This window comes from Contarinia nasturtii, unplaced genomic scaffold, assembly GCF_009176525.2.
Source record: "Contarinia nasturtii isolate CC-2019 unplaced genomic scaffold, AAFC_CNas_1.1 Cnas_scaffold_1240, whole genome shotgun sequence".
NCBI lineage: Eukaryota > Metazoa > Arthropoda > Insecta > Diptera > Cecidomyiidae > Contarinia > Contarinia nasturtii.
In genome coordinates, this window is record NW_022198581.1 from 2933430 (window position 1) to 2953914 (window position 20485).

Consider the following 20485-nt stretch of genomic DNA (forward strand, 5'->3'; position numbering starts at 1 on the left):
GGTTTTTTTGACAACACTAATCGAATGCTCTTTTTTTAGGTATGACTGTGCCAATGAACTATCGATGATGATGACGATCGATGATGATAATGATAGCAGGAATGTAAATTGAGTCGTCAAATGGTGAGAAAGAGAGGATCATCCTATCATTTAACACTTGATGTGAAAATTAGTTGATTTTTATGTGTTTCTTGATTTAATTTTTTTTGTTTATGTGTTCAACAACCACAACAATAATTCTCGATCAAATGATTTAATTTGATTTGATTTCGAATGATTTTTTTTATTTTAAGTGCAATAAAAAATAATAATGTGTTTTTATTGATTTGTTTCATTCTTTATTTTTACTTAATTTTTATGTACATATTGCATTTTCCTCCTCTTATGTTTTGCTCTCCTTATCTTATTTCTGTATGTATCATTTATAGTTACGATCACAGACCTTCGTAAAATTATCCACTTTCCCCTCAAAATCCAATCATATTCTCGACTGTTTGTATATCACTTCCTACACAGGTACAATGAATGATTGCATGTATTATTTTTTACTTACTTTTTGTTTTTTATTTTATCATACATATATAATTTTTTTAAATTTCACATCATACTAACCACTCATTTTTCAGATTTCTTTGTTAGCCGATAAGGCAAATACATGGAGAACTGAGTGTTTAATATTGTTTTTATTGTTCAATTATTTTCAGTAGTTTGATATTAATTTTTTTTAGATCAAAAAGTTACTTTTTTATTATTCTGATTTAATTTGTTGTTGAAAAAAAAAATAGTTGTAGTTATTTCATTGAGTATGTTTTGTTCGTCTATGTTTTAATTGTCAATTATTTTAGTAAACGAAATCAAAGATTTCGATTTATTTAAAAAATTTGTTTCATTTGTATTTAAAAAAACAAACCAAAAAAAAATCGATTAAAAACTGATCCATTGCGTGAATGTATCTGATAATATTCTTCATTTTGATCATATGTTTTAGGACAAGCAGCAAAGAAGCGTGCATCCGTAAATGCGGCTGTCGTTCCAAAGACGACTCCAGCGGTTGTCCCGACAATTGCAAAAGCACAAAATGGTACATCATCGGTTCCATCGCAACCAACAGCTGAATTGCCACAGTCGGCTGCTTCGGTGTCGGCACGAAAAGAACCTGTTGCTGCTGTTGCAGCTGCTGCACCAAATGCTAAAAATGATACCGAAAACATAAAGCCAGATTCTGGTGATGGTAGCAGTGCAGCCCGTCCATTGGTCACCACACAAAATCCATTGACTGCAATCATGAATGAAAAATCGATGGTTTTAACCACAAATCAAACACGTTTAACACGTCAATATCGTCAACGTGTTCGCATCAAGTACTCGGGTGAACGTAGTACACGCGTTAATCTTCTAAACGAACGTAGCACAACAAAAGAAAACATCCCAAAAGCAGTTAAACCAAGCGGAACAAAGGACGACACACTGGGACCGATGGACACAAAATTGGGCGAAAATTTATTGAATATGAATAAAGGTGACAGTAGCTCGGCTCAAACAACGGCATCGGTTAAAGCATCGGCAGCGGCCGCACACAAGGTTAAAAAGAAGGCACGAAAAATTGCAAGCGCAACAAATGTGAAAATCCAACGTAGCTATAAAATTGATGGTAAAAGCGGTGACAAATTGTTCCCGTGCCGTCATTGTGGACGCAAATATCGTTGGAAGTCAACATTGCGACGTCATGAAAATGATGAATGTGGCAACAAAGAGCCATCGCATCAGTGTCCATACTGTCCATACAAAGCCAAGCAAAGAGGCAATCTTGGTGTACACGTACGAAAACATCATTCGGACAAACCAAAATTGGAAAGTTGCCGAAAACGTAAAACGATCTAAATTCATTGATCGACACACACACACACATTCGGACCAATAGATTATTTTATATCCTTTTTGGGAATAGCAAACGACATCTGGCCACACGACTAACCACATACTCCAACGAAATGAGATTTTTTTTTCTTTTTATTTCATCATACAATAACAGCGAAACGATTTTAAAAAGCAAATCATTTCATACTATAGAACACATTTATTATAATAACCATTCTTTTTTTATTATTATTTTCTTTAATTTCTTTGATACTTAAGCATAGGCTCAAATTCAGTTTTGATAAACGATGAACGATTTTCATCAATAATAGTAGCTCAGATAGCTCAATTTAGACTGTTTTTTTGGTGCACCAATTGAGGCAAATAATGAATGGCGATTTCAATTTCGCATCATATACTTACGAATTAGAATTATCGACTTAATTATCAATGAATCCATTTTTGATATTATTTCAAATATACATTGAATTTAGATTAGAGAGACTAAATAATCAATACACGTGTAAAGATAATGGAAGGCATTGAAGCTGAATTTCAATGCAAAACAATAATTATAATTTTGACAACCTTTTTTTCACCTTAAATTTTTCTTTTTCGAAAATCACTGTAATAGTGCATTCAATAATCACATCAAAATCCGTAACGGGGAAGAAAGATCGAAACTATTATTTAATGAAAATGTGGTGCAATCACACACACACAGTACGGAAAAGACCGTTTTTCAAGAAGACATAAAAACCCATAGGTTTACTTATAAGTGGCGTATTTAACACAAGAAACAATCACATTCTATCAAAAAATTATGGTTAATATATTGATTTATCTATTATCGCACTAATTAAGTATTTTTTTTAATTATCGAGAGCAACATGTAAATACACGCATACATTATTCAATATTGATATTCAAGCACATCGAAACCTTCCATTACTCTCAGAACAAGAATATGAAAAGAACACAATTTGACTAGTAATAAGAAACCGCAAAGAATAAGAATAACAAAATGTGAAATGTTTTGATATCGAGTTGAAGGAACAAAAATCAATCTTTTGATTAACCGCATATAGATCGGTCATTGAAAACAAATATCAGGAATAAGCGATTACTCTAGTGATTGAGCAAAAAAAATAAAACAGCATACATAATGTTGTGTAGAAAAAAATCTCATGATTTATCTTCCGATGTTTTCAACAACACTTTCAATGCCTGGTAAATGATAATCACTTCATCTTCCAAATAAATTTAAACAAAAAAAAACATACATTTTGCATACTTAAATAAGCATAATCGAATATTATATTGAAACGATATTTTTCATAGTTTTCTATTATCAAACATAAGAATTATGTTTATTATTATTTTTTTATTCTCTAGATTTATCTGATTCAATAATAATATTTTTTTATAAATCTATTTTGATACAGTAAACATTGGAGAAATAATGAGAAGCTAAGACATAAGCTCAATTTGAAGCAATCAAAGCATTATAGAACAGCAAGAAGCAAAATAAACAAATAAACACCTAAATTTAAACGAAAACCGAAAATAGAAAACAAAAAAAAAAAAGATTTACATAACTAGAGTAATTCGATATAGATCGCAATACAATTTATATTTTACACATTACACACATACACCCACACATACATTATGCTTCTAATTTACACACATTCGATTCATTCAAAAATTTCCAAATAAAATGCAAACAAATAAAACACAAAACGAATTGGTTGTTAAATTATTGCTCTTTGGACACGAAACAAAATACAACCCAACACTTCTCCCGAATGCAGACGATGTGCAAATTTTTCTCACCTTTTATCTCGATCGAAATTCGAAATGCGCTAGAAGACATCCGATACGGAATGAAAAAGAAATTTGTTTTTATACGTTTCGACGGGAATTTGAAAAAAAAATCTAGCAAATAAAAAATGAATTATGTGGTAAACGATATAATTTATAATCAATTTTTTAGTTACTCTTGTTTTTTTAAATTTATTCGTAAGCACTTGATTTATGCGATTTCATTAATTATCTTCTTTTTTTTTCTTTCTCTCCTGCTCTTGTGTATGTAATCTCATCGTAAATCTCTATATTTTATGGCTATTTTTAATGTGTGTCTCTTTTTTTTAAAATTGCATTTGTGTCTATGTACTTTATATTCACATTGAAAAAAGTGAATGAGATTATGTACGTCACCATTTTTTTTTCGTTGTTGAAATCGTTAATTATGCAATTGTATTGAATATGCTTTTGGATATTGTGTCGAAATGTGTAATACCAGTTTCACTATCTATTTCTAATCTAATATGCATAAAAACAGGGAACATTTGACTTATTGCCATGAATAATTTTCTGTCTGTCATCTCCTTAAACTATATCTCGCTCTAGCGCAACTAGCTCATTTTTTATGTTTTTAATCAAATGCAATGCAAATTTTAGTTAAATGTGGCGTAATTAGTTGATGTGATCCTACACTTTTTAATGCAACATATCATTTGATTTACAATAGTTTGACTTCTTCGAACATCAATCTACACATACAACATTCGATAATTATTAAATACGATCTCTAATTTCTGTTTTTTTTCTCTCTCTCTCTTTCTCTGGTCCATTTCATGTTTAAAAAAAAAAATTGTCATTTCATGCGGTGAAGACGTAGTATTGGCAGCAGCTCGATTTTGGGAACCGCTTGTATTCAATACATCGCCGGTATTTCATTGCTCAAAATGTGGCCGACCATATAAAACGAAATACACGCTGAGACGTCACGAACGACTGGAATGTGGTTTACCAGCACTGTATAAATGCCGAATATGTGACTATCGTGCCAAACATAAACACAGTGTTAAACAACATTTTGAAGGAGTGCACGAGAAAAAGAATAAACTTCCACTTGAGATTCAACTGCAAGAATAAATCAGTTTCTATATTACATATGTGTTGTCAATGTTTCAAAATCTCGATCGCGAACAAAATCGATTGAGTGTCGGTCAAATGAGCTCAATTAAAAACAAAAAAAAAACAAACAAACTATGAAAATGTACTCAGAAAAAACAGGGACTTTTTTTCAGCTAATGTGAATCTTTATGGTATCTGTCGATATTTACAAATGTTATTTAGATTAAAAAGAAAATTCAAAACTTGTACAATAAACAAAATGTCAAGGTTTTTTGTTCAAGAATTCCATGATTTTACGATTTTAGTTCCAAAGAACAATAATTTTTTTTTCTCGTTCCCTCATGTAAATAGAAATAAAAAAAAAAGTTGAAAGTTTAACGAAAAAAAAATTGACGAAAAAAAAACAACAAAATGATTTTTAAAAAAATGTGGAAAATAAATGATTGTCATATCAATGAAATGAATCATGGTGTCACTCATTCAAAGTGGACAATTTTATAAGTGCATATACAAATCAACTAATTTTATGATTTTTTTTTTCTCATTTCAGGATGTTTAATAGTCGTCAATCAGCACTCAATAACATTCATCAATAATACTTCAATACAGTATGGAAAATATGTTGAAATCATTATTTTTTATCAATTGCCCTATTTGTGTGCAATTTGCCTTTGTTTGATTTTCTTTTAAACGTCATTATTGGAATAAAACAAAATATTTATGAAATTTTCTTATGAAATGTCCAATGAATTCATTCATTTTATCGTCAAATTTTAATACATTTATTTTTAAACGTAGTATGATAACACTTAGATCATAGTATACATTAGAATCCATTTTTTTTAAATTCCTTCTACCCACCAATCAATCTGTTAACTAAAAAATGTGCATATTTTGATTTCTTCTTTTTTTTCTCTTTCTTTTGCTCTCTGTCTGTCTTGCTTTGTCACATTTCCATTGTATGTGCAATCCACAAATGTTGGTGCCGATATTCAAAACAGATTTGGAATCAACACGTATGCAATACACAATTGTCACCGAAAACAATGAAACAAAATATTATTGTCAATGTGGACGTATATACAATACATTGGGATCGATGCGATTCCATTTGTCGGCCGAATGTGGAAAAGAGTTTCAGTGTGACTTCTGTGACTTCCGTGCTGCACGAAAATCAACGCTTCGAAATCATGTAAATACGGGAAAATGCCTGAACCGTCGTCAATTTGGCGCATTCAATCCACAATCAAGCATCATCAAAGTGTCAAATTTTAAACGCAATTTCTGAGAGAGATAGAGAGACTTGGAGAATCGAGAAAATGTTTTTAGATAAAAGTGTAATAAAAGTGATCATCAATACGAAACATATATGCCATGTTTTTCCTTTAGGTAGTTCAATGTACGTGTGTTTTTAATGTGTGTTTGTGTGTTTTGTTTGTGTGCGCACCAAATCATGACTGACCACATTTCCAATTGTACTAATTTTAAATGTTTTTTTTTTCTTTCTGTTTCTTCTCTCTCTATCTCTCTTTCTATTCTACTTTTCACACTCAAGGACTGTATTTACAAGAAAAAAATGGATTCGCATGCAATTTATGCGGAAAAGTATACAGCACGAATAATGGCAGTGTGTCACGGCACAAACGTTACTATTGCCCATTTACGGAAAAATCACCACTCATTTACTGCTATGTGTGTCCATTTTCATCGAGACGACCAGACAACTTTCGCACACACATGCGAAAAAAACATCAAATTATCACATAATTAAAATCCATTTTCATTTTATTATCATCAAAAGCTAAGTGAGGTGACACCGGCTAAAAAAGACTATAGAATATGTTACCAATAGATACAAATCAATTTTTTTAAGAAATAAACCACTGGCAGATAGTATATTACTACTTGGTAGTGCCTCATAAGCATTTTTTTTATGTTTCGCACAGAGCCGCTCAAATTCACACAAGTACAGATAAAAAAGAGATTATCATCAAATATTTTTTCGTTATTGTTACAAATCTTATGTTATAAAATGATGGTTAATTTATTGATTCTAATTTAGAAGAATCAATTGATTAGTAGAAGTGCCAAATGATTCAAATAAATAAAAAACAATCGAAAAATTTAATGTTTGTTTTATTTAATTGTGGATGTGATTGATGTTTTTGCAATTTTCCCGATGAATGACAGATCATTTCCATTCTTTCATTTTAGATTGATGCAGAAATGTTGTGATGATCATTAGGATGTGATGTGGCTGCAGTAATTGAATTAAAGATGCCACAAAATTCAACGTATGTACAAATTATAAAAGAAACTATTTTTTTTTTGTTGTTGGTAAATATTTCTAAATATGCTTCTTGCATTTATAGTTTTATAATTAACGATATGTACGAACCATTTTAATTGAGAACATATTCGTTTTTTTTTCTTCTTTTTCTTGCATTTTAGCATCAATCATCGAGTTGAGTACATTCGGATGAAATATTTATTATGGTGAATGTTTTACACTCCGAAAAGAGAGTAAACTTACCTAAAGAAAAAAAAAATTGAATAAAATAAATAAATACATGGCATTTTTTTGACTGAAATAAAACCTGTTGAAAGATTTTTTCTCCATTTATTTTCAAACATTATTATATTCTTATTATTATTGGTGTTGAGTTAAAATATTAATTGCTTTTTGTATTGTCCGACAAACGATAAATTTTTTGCTTGGTAATCACATTCATTAATATTTAGCAACCTTTGGTTAAAAAAGAGATTATTTGGGAGACTAATTAGTTGCTATAATAGAATGTAGAAATCTTGCTTCTGGCAATAGTTCTGACAAAATTATTCATAATATTATTATAGACAAAATTCGATTAAGTTTGAAGCACAGTAAAATTAAATATTATCTTAAAAAATTGCAGGATTAATGGCAAAATCATTGATGCCGCCACCGCCACCACCACCGCCGCCGTCATCATCTCAATCAAGCTCACCATCAGTCCGAAGTTTTAGTTTAAGTAAGTAGCTCCGACCTCAATCACCAAAGCCGCATACACTAACGCACAATGCGAAATTTATAAAATTGTAGAAGTCAAACCAATGGCTCAATTGGTTAAGGATTATAATTTCGGTTTTCCACTGCGAAACGTTCAACAATTGGATGCCATCGAACAAAATATTCTAACGGATGACAAATACGCATCGTCACTGGTAAAAAATCATTAGCATTTCACATTTAAAAAGAATCCCATTTATGTTTAATCTCATATTTATAAAAAAATCGACGAAGACAAAGAAGAAGAAAAATAATTATAAAATTTCGAGATTTTGTCTTCAACTGTTCGATCACGATTTTAACATTTATTTTCATGCTCTGTTTCTTCCATACTTATGTTCTTACATGCACGCAAAAACAAAATTGTGTCATTTCGTTGTTGTTGTTGCTTTCCAAAAAAAAAAAAAAATTATGGTGAATATGACTGAACAATGTGAACAAAAAATTAAACACGGTTGATTATCAAAATCCATGATTGCACAATCTATAGATTGGTTTTTTGAAATCAAAGCCTGGGTCACTGCGTCAAAATTTCCCCAAACTCTTTACCGATGATTTTACAGAACAATTCAATTGGGACGGTATCGGGAAAAATAAATTCGCGATTCGACATCGTGTATTTATTAGTCATATATTATACGGTTTGTGTTCTTATTTCTATATACTATATTTTAAAATTGTCAAAACAAAATTTATAAAAAAAATTTCAATTCTTTGTGTAGAATTTTGTATAACTATTTTAAAATATCTCAAAACAGTTTTTTTCGCTTGAAACTTTAGATTTTGCATCAATTCATATCGATTGAAGAATCAAACATTTTTATTTAGTTTTCATAAAAAAAAATCTTGCTTTGTATCGCATTGTTTTGCGAATTTTTCGAATTTTTCATGAACAGATGCTAATTGTATGCTTTTATTTATCCTTTTTTTCCAAAATCTATGCACACCAAACCAGAGGTGTACAAAGGTAAAATAGAAGGCGCAGCAATGAATATTGATAAATACGGGCAAGAAGTACGCAAAGCCATCCGATTATCCCGCATACGAAAAGGACGCCGTCAAAAAGTCATAACCGAACGATCCAAGAACAAATCCTTCAATTATTTTCACTATCCATAAAACAATGTCGTTCGCATGATTTTTTGTGTCAACGCAAAATGTTGTGGATGTTCGTTGGTGAATCATGTTCGTTGGCATGACACATTTTAGTGTCTCACTTTTTTTTTAAATCTAAACTTGTTCATTTAGATATATTAAATAATGATTAGAAATGTTACAGATACCAAATGCAAAGAAGAATGTACAAATAATTCATAAGTTGTCTATATTATTGAATTGATATCATGACATATTTTAAACAAGAAGATGGTACAATACAAATGGATCTAGCATATTTTGCTTTCATTTCAAATTCCAAGATCTATTTAAAGAATGAAAACGCATAAATGAATATGCATAAATTGGAATAAAATGTAAAATTTGAATGACAGTTATTTTGTAATAAAATATTGAAGAAAAAAAGAAACCGATTGTGTTCAATTCATTGAATATGAGGTAGTATTGAGATTTTCTTTATGTTTTAATTATTGGCAAGCTCTTATATTTTGGTCACATCTATTTCTAAGTTGTATCATATCTTCAAAACACCTATTTGCGAATGAATGATATATTTCACTTTGAATTCTCTTTAATAGATCCACTTGCCGTAGAGGAACATGATTGGGCCAAACTACTCGCCGGTACCAAAAATATAACGTGCGAAAAAATCGTGCCAACATTGAGCGAGAAACGATGTCCCGATTGTTTTACTGTATATTCAACACAATACAGTCATCATTGCCGATACCAATGCAATCCGAATCGTAAGACATCCATTGACAAGGTGAGTGACTTGACGCAACAAAGTGACACTGAAATCATGCAACGACGAAGTGAGAATGTTGATTCAGACTATGTGCTGGCACGCATCAAAGTCTATTCGTGCGAAGGATGCGGTTTTAAATTTAAAAACACTTATAATCTTAAACGGCATAAGCAAACCTGCAAGTCATATCTGTCGGGTAAAATGCTTGGTTCAGCCGATGTTGTGGTTCAAGAAGAACTCATAAAAGCACTAAAGTACCATTGCGATCGATGCGGAATGGTATTCAATCGATTATTTAATGTGAAACGACATCAGAATAGTCGCGGATGTAAGGGCAGACCAAATGACGAAACTGCAAATAATGCAAGGCATTTCAAGTGCATTGATTGCCAAAAACTACTTGTATCGAAGGAAAGTCACCGAAATCATAAACTTAAATATTGTCCCGCCATCACTTCAAGCAAACCAAAACGGCTCTTAACATGCAAGGGTTGTGGCACATCATTCACCAAGAGCTACAATCTTAATAGACATCAAACAAACAATTGTCCAGCATTGAAAGTTCTTTCCAAAGATTCAGTTTGCTATATATGTTCGAAAACATTTACCACCTTTGAATTACTGAATGAACACTTGCAGAAAATCCATAAAACTGATTGAAGATCCATTTTAAAAATAATATGTTAGTAATAAAATTTACCTTTTGCAAACAGAAACCTTTTGTTCAATTCATTGGATTTGAAATTTGAAATGGAAAACAACTATGACCACTTAGTGAGCCAGTCGATTATTTTGGGATATTTTAACTATAGCTGTTATGACTGTATGGTTACTAGACTCGATTATATTTAGATTGCAATTGCTATAAGTAAAACTATAGATAAATTGTGTTAACTAATGTTAGTTGAAGTTGTCTATGTTTCTGGTTAATTTATCCCGAAATAGTTAGCCACACTCAGGATAGCTTTGATACGACGAATGTAGAAAAAAAGCTCAAAACTTATTAAATGAACATTATACAGAGAACACACTACAAATAGATGGGGCACATATTAAGGGTAAGAATATTATTTCCATGAATCATTCGGTAAGTTGAAGAAAAGGTCAGGTATTCAAGAAATTCAAACCTCAATAGAATTGAGGGTGATTTAAAATGAAATGACCAAGGTCTATTATGAGTATTAGCATTTTTGCGGATCTCAAAGGATTTTACTTTTCCGCACACACTTAGTGTGTAAGGGGAAAGTATTGAAATGGGTCAAAATTTACAAAACCTCAAAAACATGTTTTCTGGACGTTTCTGAGGTCAGAGAACCCGAATCAGACCGTTTTGAGCATGGTTGTTGTGGGTCGCTTCCACGTCGTACGTCGTACGTTGTCCGCCGTACGCACAATTTGTCCATCGATTATCTCACCCCCCCAGAAAAGTTATTTAAAATCTGACTTTACGGGAATTTTTGGCTCAAAAACGAATATTTTGTATGAGAGGTACTCATAATTTTGGTTGAAATTTCTCCAAACCCTCCGAATGTTTTTTTTTGTGAAAAAAATAACCTGTGCAAAGTTTCACGCCATTAAGGTAGCATACAGACATGGCTCCCATACAAAAATCCAAATTTTTTGTGACTTTAGTTATGAAAAGTGTTTCAAAAATAATTTTTATGGCAAAATTAACGTCAGACATATTTTTTATAGTATTTTGTTAGAAAATAGAATACTTTCAAATGTCGTACAAATGGGTTCATCATGAAAGTGTGAAAAATCTTTTCTCGGGTACTTCTGCTATTAAATTAAAGAATATTTCGTTGCCAAAGTTGAAACATATTTTTTGGTCTCGACCTTTATGCCGCTTGAAAGGCTTGAAAAATCAAACAAATATTATTTTGAACTAGCTTAATAAAATACGCAACTACCACCGTGCGGAAAAGTTCGTAATACTCCCGTAAGACTCTTTCTTTTATTCGCATTCATACTTAATTTTCACAAATGGAACTTCTTTTCTGACTACAGAATTTATCGTTGAACTTTCCATCATTGTTCTATTCCAAGCAATTTTCACGTTCATTTAACCAATCTGCTCTACAATCATTTGGTTCATCCTTGATGAATTCTACAATGCTGTCTTTGACCACTGTACTATTTGACATCCAATTATAAATGAATTTGTTTGGGTCATGGAAGTTTGTACCAGAAGTCCAATACCAATCACCATCGGGATCTGTAAATGAAAAAAAAAATACACTAAATAGGTATCATATTATCTTGAAACTTTCTTAAATATTAAACTGACCGGAACTATTTATACGATATTTTTAAAGTAAAATCTTCAGGTCTGCGCTTTCCCAGTGTGTTGTAACACTAACTAAATTCATGTTTAGTAAGCGACAAGTTTGAAATGCTTGGAACCAATTTGCCTGTTAAAACAAACTCATTTTTAATTAATTTCAAAAGAATGACTGAAATTCTGTGAAATGCCGTACTAAAGCTACTCTTCACAAGATCGGTCGAGTATTCTATCTATATATTTTTAATAAACACCTCAAGAGCTACAAATTAAGCGATTTTAATTAAACAAACAAACAAATCATGTTGTTTCAAATTCTTTTAAAGCTTGATAATACCTCAAGCAATATATTTCATCAACATTTCAAAAAATATTTTATGAATGGTCAATTACAGCTAGGAATAAGAAATTCATTGAAACATTGATATTACTTACAGTTTGAGATATAGTGATGCGATATTTGTGGGAATTGATTTCGAATAATGGAAATAGATCATCAGCTTTTGATTCTCTTATTGATATAATTAAAAATATCATGTTGAACCAAAATGGATTTTTTCAGAATAAAAATCAAATTAATATGAGTAAATTTTAATTACCATCGTAAAAAACATCAGCACCCGTGCTATTGTATGGCGCATTGTCTGTGGAGGCACTCTCTTGTTTTGTTTGGTAGTGAGAGTTCTGTGAACTGAATATCGATCTAAGAATGGCGAATCATCTTCGACCGATGAATCTAACGCATTCTCGGAAGCTAAATGAGAAGCTGCGTAAGCTAAATAAATAAATAAAAACATACAATTAGCACTTTTGTTTGGTTCAAATTATTACACGTTGAAATTTTACCTAATCCCATAAAGAAAATGGCTGCCAATATTCGATTCATTTTGATGATGCTTGTGGAATGAATCGTTATTTGTGCAGAGGACTATTTATACCAGCATTTCTAATCTTCATTTTGGCGATTAATTTTTTTTGCCAACTTGTTGGAACGTTATCAGTTTGTTTGTTAGCGCAAAATTCCTAGAATTAATTTCGACATTATCAAAAATGTTGATACATTTCGTTTTCTCTGCACAATCGTTGACCCTTTTTGAACTTAGAAGCATGGAGACACTTTACTTTATCTTCTTGGGAATTTCCATAATGAATTTAAATTGCGAAATTAAAACAACGAATTTTGTGCTATTTTTAATGTTTATCATATAAAATTCAAATTAATTAACAATAATCTACAAATAAGCCTCTGAATGCACTGTGAAAATAAATACAAAAAGTAAATTCATTTTATTAGAGTTTTAATGAGATAGAATTTTATAAAAAATGTTCGAAATTTGTCAAAAGCACATTTTCAAGCAAGTTTCAAAGAACAGTTTCTATGTCATTAAAACTGATGTATGAGTATGCGTCCTAATTTGTCTAGAGAGAGGTCAGAAGGTAAATAAGGTATGCTCATAATCAAAATGCGCATATTTGAAACGAGAGATATCAAACCGCTCTTTATGATCTGATCTGCACGATCATTAGGTTGCTTTGTCAAAGAAAGAAACAAAAAATGAAAACATAACAGAAAAATTGGTATTTAATTTTCTAACAAAAACATGATTTTGATCGCCGCCTCCTTTCCGGTCGAACATTCGAATTTGTCAGTTGACTGTTCCTAGATATACCTTTTATCCATCCAACCGGCCGATGCGTTGATCAAAACATTGTGGAATCTGTCGATAATAGTAGAGAGTAAACAAATAGGAAAATTAACAAACGCTGCATGCCAGTGTCTATAATGAAATTTCCTTTATGTGTTTTTTTTTGTGTCAAGTCGTTCCTCTTAAGACAATTAGGGATTATGCTTTTATCTTTATTCAACTTTTATCATAACAACATATCCGTTTGTTGTTTTTCTTCGATAAATAATTGGTTCGACGGCAGCAATTATTTTAAATTTCACTTTTTTTTCTTTCTCTCTCTCTCTCCACATCTTTTCGCATCGTCGTTTTGTTGTCGGGATTATGGGCTGCGTGCTAAAGACACAGAATGAAAAGATATTCGTGTGCCTCGTGCATTTTATTTCTCTCTTATCATCTTGTTCTTGATAATAACACCGTTATTGATGTTACGTGATACAAATTGCCATAGATAGACAAACCGATTTGAAAATAAATCGTAATTTTTCAGTCAAAAGATTCAATCACTTGGTTAAACGTAAATTTCTTCATATTTGAGTGTTATGTGTTTAAAAACTCAATTTTTGCAATTACTTTCGATATCTATGTGCATTGTGCATTGTGCATACTTATGCAACGAAAAAGAAATCGAAAATGCGGATCTCTATCAAAATTTATCATAATCACACTTGTTTTATCGATTCTTGTTTCATTTTTCGTACAACATTTCACTCACAAGCACCGAATTGAATGAAATATATTATAATTTTTATTTTCCTGAATGGAAGAGACAGGCTGGCAAAGTAAGAGTGAAAATAATGATGCGTCGAAAACGAACGAAATGAAAAAGACCTGCATACACACAACGGCGAAGAAAATATATATTGATGATGAAAGATAATGTGGTAAATTAGCGTAAACGTCCTTGTTCTTCGTACATTTTAATAAGCAGTTTACATAATCGGTCCGTCGGAAAATTGGAGCAAACGCGACGATAAGTTTATCTCATGAAAACGATCGTAAAAGCGTAAATTAAAAACACTTTGAGCGAATAAATGGCAAACATGACAGGGAGAAAAAGAGAGAGACCAAACATCTGTGAGTAATTTCTAAATAAAGGATTTTTATTTAGCAAACGCAACCTTTTCGCATTCATCACGTATATCTTGAGTTTGTTCATGGCAACAGCAACCTGTTCGATTTGTGTTACATTTTTCTGTTGTTGTTGTTGTTTTGCTTGTTATTCGTTGTGGCTAGTCATAGCGTCGTCAAATCGCAAAACATGTTTGATTTTCTGATTGGCTTGATGGCGTTCAATCAAAATATAATGCGCATGATGTGATTTATATCGTAAAACATTTCGAAAATCATATCATTTAATTGGATTAATGGTTAAACAAATTTCGGTTGTCTTTTGTTGAACGAACGACACGAAGAATGAATGTCAAAACGTCATTGACACGAATTTTCAATATTTGTAAAGCGTCTGTCTCGAATTTAAATTGAATAATTAGTTGATGTACTGACCCAATCATATGTGTTCTAAAGCCGCATAAAAAGGTCCAAAGAATCCAATAATAAACCAAAATCTTTCAATAATTTTCTTCAGATGCACTCAAAAAAAGGCTCATTACTGGTTAGAGCAACGAATCATTCGATCGGATGAATTGTATTCCTTCCACAGTATCTGCGTGGATTTCAAGTGATTTTTTTTTTGTTGGTTACCGGTGACCAATCGCAATGTGTGACCGCCATATTTGCGGTTAATCGTGCTTTTTTTCTCTTCTCATTCCTTATTCTCATTCTCCGTTGATGTGTGGTTGTTGTTGTGTATTTTGTTTTATGTTTCGTATTTCATTTGCTTTGGGTTTTAGTTTTTTTTTTTTTCATTATTCTTGTTTCAACAAAAGTCGTGGTGCATGTGCACATCGCGTATTTGTTTTTCTGTTGAGTGCCTCAAAAGATATATTATGAGAGTGTAGAGTATGTATAAAGTTGGATTGGTGATGTTTGGTTTGAGTTTACGTTTTGCTACACTTGGGATCACATGTCGAATGCCAATCAGCCGTACTATGTTTATATATGCTTTTTTGCCATACACAAAAAATCGATCTCTCGTTTTCACTCTATCTCATTCTTGTCGCTGTTTTGCAAAGTGTGTTTGGCGTTCGTTTTGCACGTTGGCCCATTGCATTTTGTACAGTAGTAGTGGATTTCAGTCAAATGTGGTCTCGATTCTTTTTATAGTCGCATTCGTTTCGTACTCGCTCTCTCTTTCTCTCTCTCGCGCGAGCGTCTGTGAGCTCTCTTATTTCTTTGGTGCATACAGGCTCTTATTTGCATTCGGGTGCAACAGTTGCTTGGTTGAAACTGCAATAGGCCGTATTTGTTTGTGGTTTCACGTACTCGTAATTATATTTCATTCGTTCGCTTGTTTTATTATTTTGTTTTTGTTTTTTATTATTTCTTTATATATTTTTGGTGTTTGTATTGGTTTTGTTGTTGGAATTGCATTGCTGGGGTCGCATCGACATGACACATCGCATCGCCAAAGATAGGCAAAAGGGCGCATAATAATTTATTTAAGTTGAAACAACGCGAGTAGGCTCAAAAGTTCTCACAATGAATAAAAAAAAGAGAATAACAACCCAGAGAAGGCAAGAGAAAGAGTAGGAAAAAACGACAAAAATTCACATATGTACACGCAAACCAAAATCCATGTACATTCAAACACGAACCAGCAGTTTTGAGTAACAGCAACAGTGTTCAACAACGAAAAAGCATAAATAAATAAATACTTGAAGCGAACATGAATATATGATAAACATGCCCATAAAAATGGTTGTTGGTGTGCTACATTAGGCATGCATCACCCAAGCCTTTTGATTCACAAACGCGCATGGTACGACGAAATCATGGCTTGGTTTGTATATTCTCTCTTCTTTGTTCTTGGTTGTTTTTCCAACAACCAACTCACTTTTTTCGATGTTTGTATGTGTGTGTGTTTGCAATAATTACGCATGATTTGAGGATGTATGTAGTTTGATATGCGATGAAAAAAAAATGCTCATCCAAAAGATTCCTCTCTGGTTTTTCATAATCGCCTGAAGACAATTCCAGGTATTGCATACGTATGGAGTTTTTTTTATAAGATTTATCTATTTTTTTAGCACCTGATATGCATCGGATTGAGGTAAGCAGTTTGGCTCATTTATTCGAAAATATTAGGCCATAAAAAACACACACTCAATTTCAAGAAATATACGAACGACCAAAAGCCTTTAAGGTGTATGCATTACAAAATCGCCAACATATCTTCAAATAGACACTTTCATCTTTAAATGCGGTCAATCGTTTTCATTTTCTCTGCCTGTGCAAATTTGTCAGTCCTTCGAGCTTATATTCCGTGGAGAGACAACAACAACAACAACAAAAAGTCAAAACGCAAACATTTTCGTGTGTTTGATCATTTATTCGGTTTGGTTTGTGCATGCGACATGCAACCAGATCACAACTGCAAGATACTGTACGCAGATGATTCAATTTCGAACGAATCCGAATAATACATATCACAGAAAAAAATAAAAAAATTAAAGGAAAAATAGACAATTTTGTATTACACGCTATCAAATAATGTGTTGTTTAAGCAAATACAACAAGAAAAAAAATAATAATACAAAAATAAAACGAAAATAAAGAAAACGACAAAAATAAACATTTGTTCAAATGTGTTGTGGTCACGAATAGTTTTCCGGTTATGAATGTATGCATGTAAGCTTTTTTGTATAGAAAAACAAAATTTTATGAAAAATGGAATATTGCATATGTCTTCCAATTTGAAGCGATGCACATGGCTTTTGAACCTCATCGAATAAAAAAAATAAACTAATTAGAAACCAAAAACCAAGGTGAAATGTTAGGTCAACTTTTTAAAAAAAAATGGGATTGCTTTGTGTTAGGCGCTTTCGGACACAATTTATAATTCGAAACTTTGGCATAGAAGGCGGTGGCCAAATTCATTTCAAATCAACATTTAAAAAATGTTCGACGGCCCGAAAACTGGTGCCAATCAATTTCGATGCAAGTAGACGAGGTTCTAATCGCCTTAAACAATATTTTTTCGGCTCACTTAATGCAATCTAAAATGTTCGCCTTTCAAAGAATGATGCACTTCAATGAATGCAAATTTATTCTGCAAATCCCAATACGATTTTGTTGGGCATTTTTAGTTTGTTTCGAAAAGTCATCTATCTTTTCCAAAGAATGAAGAAAAAAAAATCTCAGCACAATAGTCAGGCATTTACAAAGTGTCGATGCCCAAAAACAGCCACACATCACTCGATTTCTCGTTTCAATCCATGAACGAAAGAGAGAAGTAAAAAAATGTGTATGCGCACATATCAATCCGATGCCTGCAGGGCATTCATATGCTGGCCGCGATTCGTACGCCATAAAAACAATAATAATGTTCAGGAGAATTTGTAAACAAAAGAAACGACTTAAAACGATACTCCAAGAGATGCAACAACATTAGACATTGGCAAAAAAAGATGCGATGGTCAGAGAGAGAGAGAGAGAGAGAAAGCTGTCGCTTGACTTGATACTTGCCACACTCCATGGAATTTTTCAACATCATATAATTCGCAAGGCCCAGTGTGTCCTTTGGTTGAAACTCAACTATTTGGGTAGTTCTTTTATCTTTCAATAAATCTCTTTTAACCAAAGGTGAATAAAATGCCTATGGGCCATGAAATTGAGCCCATTACCAATTTCAGCTATAAACTAGACGATCTTTAATCGTCAAAAGTTATTCGAAATATTTCCAATTTTCGATGAATAAATTTTCGTCGTTTGTTTCTTTACTTGTAAGAATAATTCTTCTTACGTAAATCATGGCCGCAAAGTTTCAATTCACAATTTTACCAATTGATTTAGAATGCGTGGAACGGAAGTATAGAACACGAGACTCGATAAAATACAAATAAAATGATAAATGATCACCATGCGATTTTCGAATGTTTTGCAGGCGAATGTGTTTCAACGTGCATTGTTGTTTAATTATAGGTGCTCACTGTTATAATTATGTATAACAAAATTTGCGGTTTGAACAAGAGAGATTTGTTTGCAAAACCATACGATTTTTTTTTTCTCGTCTTCTTTCTGGCCATCGTGTCAGTCAGGATTTTTGGTGCGTGTCTTGCATATCAGCCTGCACATATATATTTCGGTTGTCAATTGATGAAAACTTAAACATTCTCGAAAGATTTTCAATGATTTTTTTTTACTTCGTATTTGCGTTCGCCGAATTTTTGATCCAAATACGAATCATCTTCAATACTAAAATTGGCCTTTTTTTAACCGTTTCTATTATCTGCAGAGGAAAAGTGTTTCAAAAGAACAACAACACATTTGAGCTGAAATATTTCAACTGAACATTGATTAAAAGACAAAAACATTATCTTCTATCATCATATTCAACACAAATATTCAAATTAAGAACATTTATTAAATATTTATACAACACCCAGCACAAATGTACCGACCAATACCAAGAATTAGTGGTCAAAACTCAAATGGTCTCAGAAAATCAATTTTATTTTCATGTTTCAAACTCGTTACAAGGGATTAAGTAAAAGTATTTGATAATATTTTCAAAAAAATTGCCAAACGGAGTTTAAAATGGTTGCTTCCATCTCGCCCACTACTTAAATGTCTTTGAACAAGAAATAACTAGCATAAAACATGTCATATTGCTCGGTACACATATGTTGTACTTACGTTTCCTGATTGCATCACAATGTTTTACCAAAGAAAGAAATAGAGAGAGAGAGAGAGAGAGAGAGAGAGAGAGAGAGAGAGAGAGAGAGAGAGAGAGAGAGAAGGAGAAAATCAGACGAATGTAATTATTATTTACAAAAATAAGTTTTAAATGTGAAAAACCACAAAAAGTCTGTGAGAATTGAAAAGGCGTTTTGTGAAAGAAAACTTCAAATCAAAATTACTTAAATTTGTGTTGCTTTGAATTGAAAAAAAAAGCAAGGAAAAAAGTTCCGACCTCATCGAAAGAGTGTATAAAACTTTTGGTTTGGATATTTGAATTTGTCATGATATGACCGGAAAAATGTAGATATTTTGCATATTTGGTTTTTTTCGGTCATACATACAATCACAAAAGAGTTTGGCATTTTTCGTTTGTTTGTTTCTTCGTCGAAATGTTGTTCTTGATATCTCTCTCTCGTTTTTTTTTAATATTTCGATTCACAAATTGTCTTTCGTTTGTCTGTGTTCTTGTAAGCTGCACCGTTTTTTTATTGTGCCTGATATTGTTTTTACATATATTTTTTTGGGTTTAGTTTAGCAAAACAATCCAACGAGCAAAAAAACGTGTGTTCTGTGTTTTTTTTTTATAGTAAACAGTAGTTGATGTTCTCTTTCATTTTGTGGTTTGCGTGACTGTGGCATTCAATTCTCAAACGAATTTTGGGTAGAAAATGCTGAAGATTCGAACACATACCACATACAGAAAAAAAAACAACAACCAAAACCCACTCGCACGAATATTAAAACTAAAATTTAAATACACAAATAAAACGAGAACATGAACCCAAAAGACGGTGGAATTGAAAAGAAAAAGTCACAAACAACGAATGTAATTTGTTCACCGTGGCGTCGTCGTTGTGTTCATTGTTTTGTTATCGTCGGATTTTTTTTGGTCATTTCCTATATTTTCTTCCTCATTCCTTCCAACGATTTTTTTTTGTTTGCATATGAAAAAAACAACACAGTCATTTTTTTCTTGTTTTGATTTTAGTCGGCCCTTTGTCTCGACGTTTTGTTAGTTGTTT

The 20485-nt window shown here is 32.1% G+C and overlaps 3 protein-coding genes across 4 annotated transcripts in view; 2 read left to right on the forward strand and 1 right to left on the reverse strand.

Moving 5' to 3' along the window:
* LOC116345011 (longitudinals lacking protein, isoforms A/B/D/L-like) overlaps window positions 1-9094 on the forward strand; it is an 85969-nt gene extending 76875 nt beyond the window's left edge. Inside the window, exons 7-10 of one of the 2 annotated variants that reach the window (XM_031773995.1) lie at window positions 7695-7790; window positions 7862-7983; window positions 8319-8469; window positions 8784-9094. In XM_031773995.1, the coding sequence (XP_031629855.1) occupies window positions 7695-7790; window positions 7862-7983; window positions 8319-8469; window positions 8784-8947 (533 nt within the window). In that variant the 3' untranslated portion in view covers window positions 8948-9094. Of the gene's footprint in view, window positions 1-988; window positions 3457-7694; window positions 7791-7861; window positions 7984-8318; window positions 8470-8783 lie in introns of those variants that run through there. The other variant, XM_031773987.1, reaches the window with a different exon arrangement.
* A 77-nt stretch (window positions 9095-9171) lies between these two features.
* Window positions 9172-10352, forward strand: LOC116345069 (zinc finger protein 708-like). The gene is made up of 2 exons (XM_031774115.1): window positions 9172-9196; window positions 9523-10352. Exons 1-2 carry the CDS (start codon window positions 9172-9174, stop codon window positions 10350-10352), a joined length of 855 nt encoding a protein of 284 aa, XP_031629975.1.
* A 1258-nt stretch (window positions 10353-11610) lies between these two features.
* On the reverse strand, window positions 11611-12865 carry LOC116345410. Its single transcript, XM_031774730.1, has 4 exons — window positions 12823-12865; window positions 12576-12751; window positions 12412-12485; window positions 11611-11910 (listed from the first exon to the last, which is right to left on the reverse strand). Exons 1-4 carry the CDS (start codon window positions 12860-12862, stop codon window positions 11898-11900), a joined length of 303 nt encoding a protein of 100 aa, XP_031630590.1. The 5' UTR covers window positions 12863-12865; the 3' UTR covers window positions 11611-11897.
* Window positions 12866-20485: the final 7620 nt, after the last annotated feature.